We start from the raw sequence: 14,430 nt of genomic DNA, 5'->3' as shown, positions 1-14,430 counted from the left end.
AGACATTTCATAACAATGATAATGAGAGTGAACATTTCTTGATTGAGCATTTATTCTGTACCAAATATTGTTCCTTATGTGTATTGTATATCACACATACACTATAATAAATAATAATAACAATTTAAAAACAGAATATGGAATCGGGAGCCAGACTGCTTGGATTTGAGTCCTGGCTCTATCACTTACTAACAAATTATTTAGCCTCTCTGTCTCTCAGTTTCCCTACTGAAAAATGGAGGTAATCATAATCATCCCTGTCTCATAGAGTTGTTAAGATTAAAAGAATTAACATTTGTAAGATGACTAGAATAAAGCCCCATACAAGGTAAATTCATTTAAGTATTTGATTGAAAATCAAGTAAAATAAAAGATATAGGGGATCAGAATATGCCCTCCGGAAATACGTCACTTGGGCATAAGGCATACTTTGAGTAGAGACAAAGAGAATCAACAGCTGCAGAAAGAAATTTTCCCCAAGCTTCCCTTGTCTGAACAAAAGCAGACACTTGTGAAAAATGAGGACTGCCAAAAATCCCCTCTCGTGGGGAATTCCTACGGCCAAAGTGGACCTATGCAAACAAACCTTATTCCACTGGAGTCCCCACCCCACACATTTACTTCCCCACAATCTGCCACCCATGAAAGCTTAGAACCCTTTTCCTTTGTCTTGTCACTTCTCTACAAATTTATTGTTCTTCTGTTAAGATGTCATTTAAGCCCACATTCTAGTCACCCCACTGAGTTACTCTTCATTGTGGTTTCTCCCACAGGATGTGTACTGGACACATTAATCAACTTGCTGCTTTTCCCTTGCTAATCTGTTGTCAGTGTAAGTCTACAGGGTCCCTTGGGAAGAAGCTAGGAGGGCAGAAAGAAAAACAATTTCCCCCTTCTGTGGGACAATAGAAAGGGTAAAAAGAGAGATGAAAGGGGAGAATAGGCGAATGTGTGCCTGGGGGCCTGCACAGAGGCAGGGCGTGTGACAGAGGCTCTGATGGTCCTCCAGGGAGTGTGTGTGTGATTCAGACATTCTGGCTGGGGAGAAGAGCTCTCTTTGCTTAGTTCTAAATGATGTGCAGCTACGGTGTTCTGATGTGTCTGAAGACAGCTTAGCCCAGGCCATTCAACAGGATGGTCAGCAGGGCCACTGGGATGTCCATCTGCCTGTAGTGGTTAGAAGTCCAAGAGCCCAGCACCTGAACAGATTCCCCACAAGGAGAAGCACAGGGCATATACTCTCCACCTTTTGGGGGACGTGATAGTCGTAATAAGAGAAACAGTAATGTTCAAATGAACATCCTAAAAAACTTTCATTTTTCCTTTTATGAGATAAATGCACTCGGAATCTTTTATCATGCTAACCAAGCACTCTTTTCTCATTTTAAAAAAAGATTTGCAAGAACTATTATAATCCGGGCAGGCTAAACTTTTAGCAATCTCTCAATCTAACATACTTTTTAGCAAAATTACATTTCATGAAAAAAAAAATGAATGAAATCACATATTAATTTCTATGCAAAAAGCTTTCAGTGCAATTTAATCACTGTAAAATGTGCAGAAATGACATATAAATGCATAATTTTCAATACTGTCTTAGCTAAGACAAGTATGAGCTATTGTGTACTGCTAGGAAAAGAGAAGGTACTGTTTTATTCTGGAAAAACAGGATCATTCAAGGTCAAGTAGGAAACTGAGACACACAGCCTTGGATGCCTAAATCTTACCAGCTCCCTCAAGCGGCTAACACCATAAGGCTACTATACACAATGTGCAAAGATGGCTGTGGTCTCTTCAGCCCATCAGCATCTACCAAAAACATCTAGTAGTACTAGTAGTTCATTGATTCAGAATTTACTAGTTCAAAATGCGTAATAACTTTCTTTAATTTTACATATTAATTCTAAATTACTCTTTATCTTATAATTTTTCAATGAGTTCAAATATTACTTCTAAAATTCAGTCTTTTTTTCATACCAACTGTATAGTTTGAATTTTAAGAATTTGTTTCCTTTAACTTAAAAATTGAAAAACTCCATGAAAATTACATAAATCAGACTTGCATGAACTATATTTGTCATTATTTTTCAATCTCACTTCATAATATGGACTTCTTTATCAACACTTTAATAATTAAATATATGTTCTTTAAAATTTTTCCTGCTTTATAGTAAGTCAAATTAGGTCTGCCTCCATTATGCTGAACAAGTAAGATTTTAATATACTGGTATAAGCATATATTAATATACATACATAGTTTACATCAATTTCTAAGAAATGTGTTACCCTGGTCAATAGAATATATTCTTCTGAAAGTTGTAATATATTTGAATAAATAGTTTATTAAATATGACACAAAACAGATGTGACATTATTTTACTGATCATATTGGACTAAAGCAATACTAATACTGAGGCATTCTTTAAAAAAATAAATTTAATGAAGTAAAATACTGACCAAAATTCCACATATTGAACATCTGGACACTACACAAATTGAGGCTGCAACTAAACTGCAATGAAATTTTCCATATACATATTCAAATATTTAGATTCCTTAAACAGCATAAAAGGGGGGCTTCCCTGATAGCTCAGTTGGTAAAGAATCCGCCTGCAATGCAGGAGACCACAGTATGATTTCTGGGTCAGGAAGATCCACTGGAGAAGGGACAGGCTACACATTCCAGTATTCTTGCATTTCCCTTGCGGCTCAGCTGGTAAAGAAAGTGAAAGTGAAAGTCGCTCAGTCGTGTCCCACTCTTTGCGACCCCAAGGACTATATAGCCCATAGAATTCTCAAGGCTAGAATACTGGAGTGGGTAGCCTTTCTCTTCTCCAGGGGATCTTCCCATCCCAGGGATGGAACCTAGGTCTCCCACATCGCAGGCGGATTCTGTACCAGCTAAGCCACAAGGAAAGCCCCAGCTGGTAAAGAATCTACCTGCAATGTGGGAGACCTGGGTTCCATCCCTGGGTTGGAAAGATCCCCTGGAGAAGGGAAAGGCTACCTACTCCAGTATTCTGGCCTGGAGAACCCCATGGACTATATTATACAGTCCATGGTGTCACAAACAGTCAGATACGACTGAGCAACTTTCACTTTCAAACTGCATAAAAAATATAATCCAAAGCAACAGCGCAGTTTACACACAAAAAACCAAAAGCAATTGATTATATGAGGGAGACAGAATGCTATTCTCCCTCCATTTTCCATTTCTTGTAATGTTTTGTTTAAATGTTTAGAAAAGTAAACATAGTTTTAGGAAACAGTCTCTGGCATCTAGAAGGGAATTACAGGGGCAGTGGCCTTTTCTAAAATGACAAGCCAACACTCTTGGGCTCATAGTCACGCTAAAGTTGGCGAGATTTCACATTCCTCTGCACACAATGGATCTTTCATCAATACTGGAAACTGCTTTTATTAGACTATGTGCTAAGAATGGATGGAATTCTCAGTGTTGCAAGCACCCATTGAATTATTTAAAAGAACAATGAATGAATGACTAATTAGAAATGTTTCTTGAGCTCAGAGATATTTATATTACAAAAAGAAAGACGTGAATCTAGCATTCTCTCCAGAGCAGTTCAGGAGGAACAGCTAAGTCTGTTCAAAGGAAGGCATGGGTTCCCAAATGCTTTGCCATCAAAACTGTTGGAGTTGCCTTCTCCTTGGCCAACTGATGATTTTAAGTCCTACTTGACTCAGAAATATTGTTTAACTGTTTGCTTGTTATTTATATATACTTTGCTCCACAAAAGTAAAACTTAACAATGAAATGAAATCTGACTCTCATGTCTCTCTCCTCTCAAAAACAGGTGCAATTTTGAATGGGCAGCTATAAAATTACATAAAGACAGTATGATATTGAGTTTTTCTAAAAAGTATGTCTCAAAAGATCACATACAATATGATATCCTTTTATTGAATATAAGGTTAAAGCTGATTAAAAATACACATATAGTCTGGGTGAATACAACCAAATAATAAACTCTGACTTCGGGATGATGGTTAGCTTAAATGAAGGAAGGCCAAAGGACAGATTGATGAAAAGGACAATGTGGTGAGATTACTACCAAGGTTCCCGCTTGTGTTTTAGGTGGTAGATTCCCAGATTATATTGTTTTAAGACAGATAGATAAAAATAAGCCCAGCATGGAGCCATGATGAGAGAGTGTTATGAATTAAGAATTATTGAACCTGAAATGGGATGACATGAAATGATCTGACATGAGAGAAAAAAATAAAAATTGTTTACAATACGTACACGAACACCCAAACTATGATCTCTCGATCATCTCAAAAAAGCACTCTTCCAGGTTTTATAATTTTCTGCTTCTATTTCCCTAGAAGGCTGGCTGCCAAAGAATTGAGGCTTTCAAACTATGATGTTGGAGAAGACTCCTGAGAATCCCTTGGACAGAAAGGAAATCAAACCAGTCAGTCCTAAAGAAAATCAACCCTGAATATTCATTGGAAGGACTGATGCTGAAGCTGAAGCTCCAATACTTTGGTCACCTGAGCAAAGAGCCCACTCATTGGAAAAGACCCTGATGCTGGGAAAGACAGAAGGCAGGAGAAGGAGATGACAGAGGACAAGATGGTTAGATGGCATCACCAACTTGATGGATATGAGCTTAAGCAAGCTCTGGGAGATGGTGAAGGACAGGGAAGCCTGATGTGCTACAGTCCATGGGGTTGCAGATCAGGACATGACTGAAAGACTGAACAACAACAAATTTCCCTAACATGTTCAATTGTGCTGCACAAAGCAGCATGTTCTCCAATGGATGTTAGACCTTCTACCACCACCATTGGGCCTTCTGCCTAAAGAGTGGTACCTAACAGGAAGGAAAAAAGGTAGCACAGAGGGAAATGTCACTGATTCATCTACTGACTCTCCCAAATGGGGCTGACAATCCCCAAAAGCTTCTGAACAGGCAACTGATAGTTCTAATTAACTCATTTAATATTTACTTAATGCCAGCTATATGTCATGATAAGCACTGGATCCTTCAAACTTATGATTAGGATAGTCTAATCAAATACCTGAGTCCAGTCCATCATCTTCCAGAATCAATATATTCCCCGAGTCAAAGGATCAAGATACAATAACTGTTCTGGCCTTTTATTTGGCTACTTATCTACAGAAGCAAATGCTGAAGTAGGTCACCTATAAAGTGAGGCTACATTGCCCCCACCCCCTAAAGTTGAAAGATGTCAAATCTCTACTATAAGACTTGGGAGAAAAAAATTTCTTCTTCAACAATGAGATTTCATGTAAGTATATCGCTGTTTGTTTTACCTGCTATCTCCAAAAGTGAGTTTATGTGATCTCCTTCTGCCAGCTTCACAAATCCAACCTGATTTCCGAAAGTGTCAACCCCTTCAAAGGGCAAAGTCAAAGGTTTTCCTTGGAGGATTTCTTCTACAAATGGTTTTAATTCCAAAAGAGCATCAATACCACTGGCAAGAGACAATATATTTTTTAGTAATATAATAAGTAGTAAAATATACAAAACCAAATGAGAAAGAGTTTTAGAAAGATAAATTAATTTTTCTATTTTTACTAATTATTTTAATGCTTGGAATACCTTCAAAATCAAATCCATATGATCAAAATAAAACAAATACTAATTTTAAACAAAATTTACATAAGTGAATTAATCTTTACCTAATTATAATTTATTTTATATTAAAGATACAAAAAAAGATACTATGTTATAGTTTACCAAAAGGTTTTAAACCAAGGAGATACTGCATGTACAACTAAAGAAAAAAAATACTGACAAAATATTGCAGAAAAACCTAATACCTACAAAAGTTTATATCAGATTATGTGAAAGTTCAAGGTTCTTGTTAAAAGTACTAATACTTACACAGTATTTACTATTTGTGAAGCACTTTACTAAAAATTACAAAATATTATCTCTTTAAAATATAACAGTCTCCATAATAAGATAATTTATTATATTTGGACTTGACCAAAGTACAAGTTTACAACTACAGCGACATAAATTTGCTGTATATGTTTAGTCTATCTGATTAAAGGGCTATTCTGTGTTTCAAATGCACTATTTCTTCTTTATAAAAATAAATGTTTACTGTATTAGTGAATTAGACATTATCAGGTTTGGAATATTTTGAAAATTAAGATCAATTATTTCCATACTAAGAGGATTTTAGTACAGGGACTTAATAATGAGAAAAAAACTAAAATTTCACTAGAGGGCAGCAATCACTCAAGAAAGAAAGACAGACATTTTACATTACGGAGAGAGGTTTAAAATACCCTTCTGGTGAAACACCTTAATTTAAATTATCTTGATCAGCAATTTGTTCATCAATAGTAATAAGATGTCAAACGTGTGAAAAGAAACTTAGACATTTTTCTAGACGTTTCATATTTCTACACTAGCTTTAAGTTTTTAACTGATTTTCATCCATAGTTTCCACACTGGGTTTTACTTCTCTGTCAAACAATACACAATCCTTCAAAACAGCTTTAGAAATGTCAACATTTCTCACTGGACCTCCAAATTCACATCCAAAATCCAATTTTTCCTGATTGTATTTATGTTCATCCAAAAAGACACGCTGCTACTGCAGTACTATCTTCACCATGGGCTGAATTCAAGCATGTGAAACAGAACAGCTACTCTGGCTCATCTTCCATAAACCAGGGGATGAATATTAAGATACTCACTTTAAATATAACTCTGTAACAAAGCAGGCCATCCTAAAGGTCAGGAGTTTTCAGAAACAGTGAATTCTACATTCCATTTTTCTTTAAAGAAATATAAATGATCCAAATTCAGTCCAGTTTTTCTACTCTGTAGTAATATGAACCAATAAGTTTATCCTAATGAGATGTCACTGGTCACAGAGTGAAAATGAGTTACAGTGCCTGTTGGTAAATATCACTGACTTGCAAATTCTTTTAAATAGAATATCTTTTCATGAACTGTTTATGGAAAGATTTCTTTATAGTAAACTGAACAGAGTATAGGCATGTAGGAAACAGAATTCTGAAACTAGAATTCAGACCCAAAGGTTGTACTAGAAACAAAGACAGGACAGCCATCTTGCGATTTTTCTTCTGCACTGTGAAGACACAAAGCGTGCTATCTACCTGAAGAAATTCACTATGTAAAAAAAAAACAAAAACGTTTCTGCACACTCTTTATCGGACCCATTGATCAGTACTTTATATTAAATACTTAAAATACGATACTAGACTTTGAAATGTAAGGATATAGAACAAGAAACTGACAATACGGATGTCTAGCATATTATACTGTATGGGATGAAAGATAAAATTAAAAGATTAGGGACTCAGAAAACCCTTCACATAAACAATGTCTTGCAGAAAACCCAATCAGTTTCACTCACTATACAGCTACCCAAAATGAAGCCACACCTTGAATCTCATCATCACTTAAAAGTTGACACTTTGGTCACACTTACTTCCCTGGTTCCTCAAACTAGAAGCAAATCTTCTTGCCTTTGAAATTCCATTAATATTTTATACCTAATGAAACATACCACTTTTTTTACATTTTTCTATTACAGTTATTTGGATCCATATGACCCAGTCAACTAATGTATAATACATGAGCACAAGATCCATTCATGATTCATCTTTATTTCCTCCAAAGCACTTAGTTCAGTATCTTATATGTGGTTGATAAATAATGTTGGTTGAACTGCAAAATACTATCTTGTCTGTATAGCAAACTTCAAATACTTCTTAATTTTTCATTGCAACTTAGTCGAAAATAATTGCTAAGTTGCAAGTATCTGGTCATCATTTTCTAGCAGAGCTATAACTCCCAGTACTATAAAGTAGCACAAGGATGTGACTTTAATTTCTCAAACACCAAGCAGACTTGCTAACCATTTAATTTTTTACACAAAATTGAAAAATTTGCAAATACACATTGTAAAACACAGGGCTAAATGACTCAGAGTGTCACTATGCTCTGGACATGAACTCTTCAACAAATGATACCATGATTTAGGGCAAGACAATGCTTCCTAGTTCAGGACTGTTCCATGTACTTACTGCAGGTGGTTTAGTAACACTGACCCCTGAGCATAAAATGCCCATGGCACTCCTTAGTAACTGTGACAACCAAAATCAACCCCCCTCCCAAATAATTCTAAAAGTCTCCTAGAGAAGGCAGTCTTACCTCCAATGAGAAATGTAGACATTATAATACATTGAGAACATACACCCTCACCCCAACCCAACTGCATAGCACTTGAGAGTATTTCTAGCCAGTTCATCAGGAGAGGCCACTGAGTTACATGCTGCTGCTGCTGCTAAGTCGCTTCAGTTGTGTCCAACTCTGTGTGGTCCCATAGATGGCAGCCCACCAGGCTCCTCTGTCCCTGGGATTCTCCAGGCAAGAATACTGGAGTGGGTTGCCATTTCCTTCTCCAATGCATGCATGCATGCTAAGTCGCTTCAGTCATGTCTAACTCTATGCGACCCCATAGACGGCAGCCCACCAGGCTCCGTTGTCCACAGGATTCTCCAGGCAAGAATACTGGAGTGGGTTGCCATTTCCTCCTCCAACTGAGCTACATACAGGAGGCCATTCATACTTGCAGCAGACTCATCTCTCCCACCTCTCTCATGAACCTGTGCTCATCTTCTCCCTCCTGTCTTCATCCCACCCCCTCCCTCAATCACACTCCGTGGAACAATAATAAAGAAAACCAACTAGTTCTGGTTTCTCCACTGACCAGCATTCGCTGAATTCCTAGAACTCTCAGCTTCTTCATATGTATAAGAAAGATGACCTTCCTTTGTGGCCAGACTCACAACACTTGTTAAGGAAATAAAATAATACTTGTTTGGGAAATAGAGGCTGAGGAGCAGAGACTGAAATATATATACATGCCATGGCCAACATGCATTTTTGATGATAGAGCTAAAACTTAAACTTATCAATCAATGGTAACTCAGTCTTCTCTGGTTTAAAAAGGCCTCTTTGGGGTACAATTATTCTTTAATTCAAACTTCCTTTCAGGATTGCTTTTCCCTTCCCTCTCCCCTCCTCCTTCCCAGGGAACCCAGCATACTTGTGTATAAAGATCGAAGAAGGTCTTTGGTTTGCTTGCTCTTTGGGTTCTCAGAGATGCCCGTTTCAGGGGCCTGTTCTGGTCATATCCCCAGGTGCCCTTCGCTGGTGTCCACAAAAGATCACGTGTTCCTTCTGGGCACTGCACTGGCAGGCCCTGCCGAAGTATGAGACCTCTGCAGGGGTCTCTGATCAGGAAACACGGATACCTGGCATTGCCACTGTCCCTCATCCCGCCCCTACTGATCCACCGATTCTCTGTGAACTTCCAAGTCTACCTACCAGGGAACAGGTAAATTTCTAGATTCATCTATTAATATATAACCTGATAGGCAAAGGGGAATTGAAGGAAGTACCTGAGGTCCCTGTGTTAGAAATCTCCCTCGATGCTAACCTCCTGGCTGTGTGGAAGCACATTCTTCTTTGAGGTCCCCCAGGGAAGAAGGAATTCTTCCTCCAGACTGCCTTCGGACTTCAGACTATACTAAATCAACTCTCACCTGGGTCTCCAGTCTGGGAGACTGCCCTGTAGATTTGAAATTCGTCAGTCCCCATAATCACCTGAGCTAATTCCTTAAAACAAAGCTCTACATATAGCTATAGTGTACATATAGATACATCAATATATCTAGATATACAAATGAAGATCCATCTATTGGTTCTGTTTCCCTGGGGAACCCTAACTCGTCCACCATTCTAACATACAGAGTGCCATCCATTTTCTCTTGGGCTTGCATCTTCTTGTGTCACATTTTCTCTGACTTCTTTTAAGAGCATCAGAGTATTTCTTTTTTTTCTTCTGATTGGCAAAGCGAACAGTGAACACGAGTTAAGTAAAACCTTCCAATCCTCTCTGTCACTGTTTCTGCTCTTGGGTGGAGCACATTGGGACAGATGAGAAGACTGATCCCTAAAAATATGCAGTTCTACTATTTAAAAGATATCACCACCAGAATCACAATCTGACTGTATTTTTTGAGTTACTAACTTTATTCTTTTCTCCCTTATATTTCCCCTTTTCCTCGCCCCCTCCCCATCCAAGTCTTATTCTTCGTTCCCTCAGGAGACTATACGTCAGGGTACAAAACAGAAGTAAGCTGTAACCTGTAATTCTGGCTTTGGCTATCCAAAGAGCTTAAGCTTGAACTTAATCCAGAGAGCTACACAGAGGGTAACAGAACAAGGGGCGCTCATTCCAACAGCGTCCCAGAAAAGTGAAGGATGAGCAAGGTTTCTCCACTGTGGGCTGGAAAACAGCAATCGAAGACTCATACTCAACTTCTGTGGCACAATTCTGGGTTTTGGGAGTGCAGGGTATACAGTATTCTAGTAATGGGGGAGGTGAGACTGAAATTGTCCACTGATCTAGTAAATGACAGCTCTAATAGCTAATAATATTAAGTGCCTACTATGTGCCAGGCCCTATACTAAGAGTGTTTACATGTGTCAGTCAGCACTATTATTTTCTCCATTTACTTAAAAAATGATGTGCCCAAAATTGAGCAGCTATTAAGACACGGTTCCAGAATCTTTACCTGGAATCCTAACCTAAATGGTCAGACTCCATAGTGCTTACATAATTAACATGGACAAAATAACTGCATAACCAATGCATCTGATAACAGTAACATAGTTCAAAAGTATAGATTGGGGCAATTCCCTGGTGGTCCAGTGGTTAGGGTTCTGCACTTCCACTCCAGGGTACAAAGGTTCAATCCCTGGTTGGGGAACTAGGATCCAACAAGCCATGTGTCACAGCGGAAAAAAAAAAATACAGATTAGGAAGAATATTGTACAGATAATTCTGTACACTGGCTTGTTGATTGCATCAAATTATAACAAAGAATGCTTCTTTAGAATCTCAATGCCTCTTTGGATTCTGTTATGCTTACTCACATTAACGTAATAACTTGGAAAATAATATTCCAGAAAGATGTAGTACTCACATGTTTACTTCATCTTCATTCAATAACTGCATCACTAGTAGGGTAATATGAAAAGAACCATCACTGCTCATTGCTCTGGCCAGTCGCTCATCTTGTTGTATTATTGCATTTTGCAGGATCTTAATTCCTTTTGTAATCTAATCACACAAAGACAAAACAGAGTTTAGGTAAGCAACATTTCCTTACAGCAACATTTAAATTGAGAAGAAAATAAGTAACGACTAAAATGAGAACACTGTCAGGTTTTCAGTCAAATCATGCTTGTCTACCTATTCTTAAATATCCTGGAGGGATAACTCAGAAAGTTGAATGGAATGTATAAATGTTTTAAGAATTACACAATGCTTTTCCATCTTAAGAGCATCAAGCCCAACATCCTTCTTTTACAGACTGGGTCCCTGATTGAATGAAAAAACTCAATGGTTACGTATCTTTTCAGAAACTTATCCTTGGAATATACAGTATGACTCACTTATCATTATGATCTTTCCTAAAAATAAAAGTTTTATTCTTGCCACAGAAAGGTCAAATCAGCAGACAACATTCCATTTCTGCTGGCAGTAACATTTATTTGTCTCCAAATGAATGTGTCTGAGAACCCATTCTTCATGGCCTTTAAGATTTTTCAGGACAGCAATAATTCAACAGGAATGACTACTGTCATTTCCCCAGACATGGGAGGCGGGGCATAACCATGGTGAGAGAGCTGCACAGAAGGCTAAGTGTGTATGTTTAAAAAACTGTACAGTCTTTATCCAAGCAAAATTCTTGGTCCCTCATCAGCTCGCTCCTCTCAACCTACTGAGAACAAAGAGGAATGATGGCTTTTCCCTCCTCTATTTCCAGCTAGAGACAATACTGTGTGTGCTAAGTCACTTCAGTCGTGTCTGATTCTTTGCAGCACTGTGGACTACAGCCAGCCGGGCTCCTCTGTCCATGGGATTCTCCAAGTAAGAATACTGGAGAGGGTTGCCATTCCTTTCTTCAGGGGATCTTCCTGCCAGAGGGATCAAACCTGTGTCTCTTACGTCTCCTGCACTGGCAGGCGGGTTCTTTATCACTAGTACCACCTGGGAAGCCCAGAGACAATATTAGCCAACTTCTAAATGGAAAATAGCTTGAATATAAACTAGCAAACCAAGCAATCCCCAGAGAAGAGAGTGCACACAGAAGCCTGGAGACAGCAGGATTAGAGAGAAAAAGACAAGAGAGGAGACTGGCAATAGCAGCAGAACCCCAAAAAGACAGCAGAGATAAGAAGGAGCTGAATCACAAGCACAGCAGGCTGTTCCAAGACAGACAAGCTGTTTCATACTGAACAATCTTTCCATTATCTGCAAACTATGACTGGGCAAATCATGAGGTGCTGGCCTGGGATCTGACTTCCCACAGATCTTTACAATAAATCTTCCTCACCCAAATAACCTCAGCATTTCTCTATTCCTTGCAACCTGGAGAACAGTAACATGGGAAACAGTGTTTTCCTGGTAGGATGATATGCAATAACACCTAAGATTTCCCAAAGTAAGATGCCACTTCCGAGACACCCAACAAAAGAATAGTGATAGCCTGGTAGTTAAAATGCTCCTAACATAATAATACACAAAGGTCTTACAGAGTTTCCTCTACCTCTACATTGATCAAATTAATGATGTCCCCGAGGGCATACTTCCTCTCTGCGTCTCACCACAGTTCTTGTACTACAAATAAACATAACGTTGAAACAACAACAGTCCCCTTCTTGTGTGGTCACTAGGTTTCAGGCACTAGAGTAAGCATTTTACATCTATTAGTTCACTAAGCCTCCCACCAATTCTGTGAAGTATTATCTCCATTAAAACAAATTAAAACACAGAAGATTTAAAAAAAACTTGTCAAGACCTTACACTACCCACTCCAGTATTCTTGGGCTTCGCTGGTGGCTCAGCTAGTAAAGAATATGCCTGCAATGCGGGAGATCTGGGTTTGATCCCTGGGTTCGGAAGATCCCCTGGAGAAGGGAAAGGCTACCCACTCCAGTATTCTGGCCTGGAGAATTCTATGGACTGTATAGTTCATGGGGTCACAAACAGTGGGGCACAACTGAGTGACTTTCACTTTCAACAGCCACTTTCAATACCCAAAATAGCACAGAGAACTTGAGAAAAAGATAAATTACAATAGATGAGAAAAGATGAGGGAAATATCTGGAGGAAAAGATCCAGAAGTGAGGAGGAGGAGGAAAATTGGCCAGAGAATTGTGGGAGAAAAGGTACAAGGAATGTGTTTTTGAGAGGAGACAAGGAGAGGGGTGACATGAGGGTATTGACTCAAGTCATGAAACATCAAGGGAAAAAAGACATTTTAAAGGAGATTCTGAGGGAGTCTTACTGGATCCTGTGTAATAGAACACGTGTATGTGTTAGTCACTCAGTTGAGTCCTACTCTTTACAACCCCACAGACTGTAGCACACGAAGCTCCTCTGTCCATGAGATTCTCCAGGCAAGAATACTAGAGTGAGTTGCCATTTCCTTCTCCAGGGGATCTTCCTGACCCAGGGATCGAACCCGGGTCTCCTGCACTGAAGGCAGATTCTTTACCATCTGAGCTATAGGGAAATCCCAACAGAACACATGGGCTCAAAAAAGCCTATGGTGTAAGCCCACATGACTCCTTGAGGATTTTACAGGTGAACTTTTGAGAGATTCTTCCAGGTGCAGTGAAGTTGTGGACTGGTTTCCAGGAATACTGAAGCAGCTGAAGAAGGTCCATGTTCATGTGGGAAGAATCTAGCCCAGTGCTGAGTAAATCATGCATGCTCTAGAATGTCAGACCTCAGAACAGTATAACTGCACCTTCAAATATTAGCTGACACAAATGGTAATTTTGGCTTAAATAATCGTGAAAAAGTGGTTTAGGAAGAGAACTTTTTAATACAAAGTGAAGCAAATTAAGGGTGCTGGACTTGTATCAGAAATCCTGGATTTTAATCGCAGGTCAGCCACAGGTGTAACCCCACAGACATCACCTAGTCTCATCGAGTCTTGGTTTCTTTTCAATTGTAAAGCACTGCCAAAGTTACGGGGATGTGTTAAAGGTCAACACACAAGCTACAGGAAGGCAGACAAGCTAAAGGAAAGCACTTTACCACATTTGCCTAACATAAGGTCTGCAACACTGCCAACATTATCAAAATCAGGGGTTCTCTACCCCAGGGGACATCTGTCAATGTCTAGAGACATTTTCATTGTCACACCTGGGGTTTGCCATTGCACTTAGTGGGTAGAGTATCTGCATTTTCATAAAAATTTAGTCTTTATTCTAAGCTCAGATACTAATTATATATAAATTCAGGGCAATGCTCAAAAATTTCCATCCATTGGTATATTCAGCATTTTAGTGCAATGTCCTATTATTT

At 38.7% G+C, this 14,430-nt stretch overlaps 1 protein-coding gene across 6 annotated transcripts in view; it reads right to left on the bottom strand.

Moving 5' to 3' along the window:
* AKAP7 (A-kinase anchoring protein 7) overlaps window positions 1-14,430 on the bottom strand; it is a 120,953-nt gene that overhangs the window by 87,251 nt on the left and 19,272 nt on the right. For all 6 annotated transcript variants that reach the window (XR_014065103.1, XR_014065102.1, XM_081529045.1 and 3 more), the window contains exons 4-5: window positions 11,033-11,169; window positions 5,303-5,463 (exon numbers count right to left, since the gene is read on the bottom strand). Coding sequence is in view for 4 of the 6 variants with exons in the window: in XM_081529045.1 (XP_081385171.1) it covers window positions 5,303-5,463; window positions 11,033-11,169 (298 nt within the window). In the remaining 2 variants the exon portion in view is untranslated. The remainder of the gene's footprint in view (window positions 1-5,302; window positions 5,464-11,032; window positions 11,170-14,430) is intronic.

The sequence above is a fragment of the Giraffa tippelskirchi genome, chromosome 9, assembly GCF_054371585.1.
Source record: "Giraffa tippelskirchi isolate mGirTip1 chromosome 9, T2T-mGirTip1v1.2.pri, whole genome shotgun sequence".
NCBI classification, from domain to species: domain Eukaryota; kingdom Metazoa; phylum Chordata; class Mammalia; order Artiodactyla; family Giraffidae; genus Giraffa; species Giraffa tippelskirchi.
This window is presented reverse-complemented; position numbering and strand designations above follow the sequence as displayed.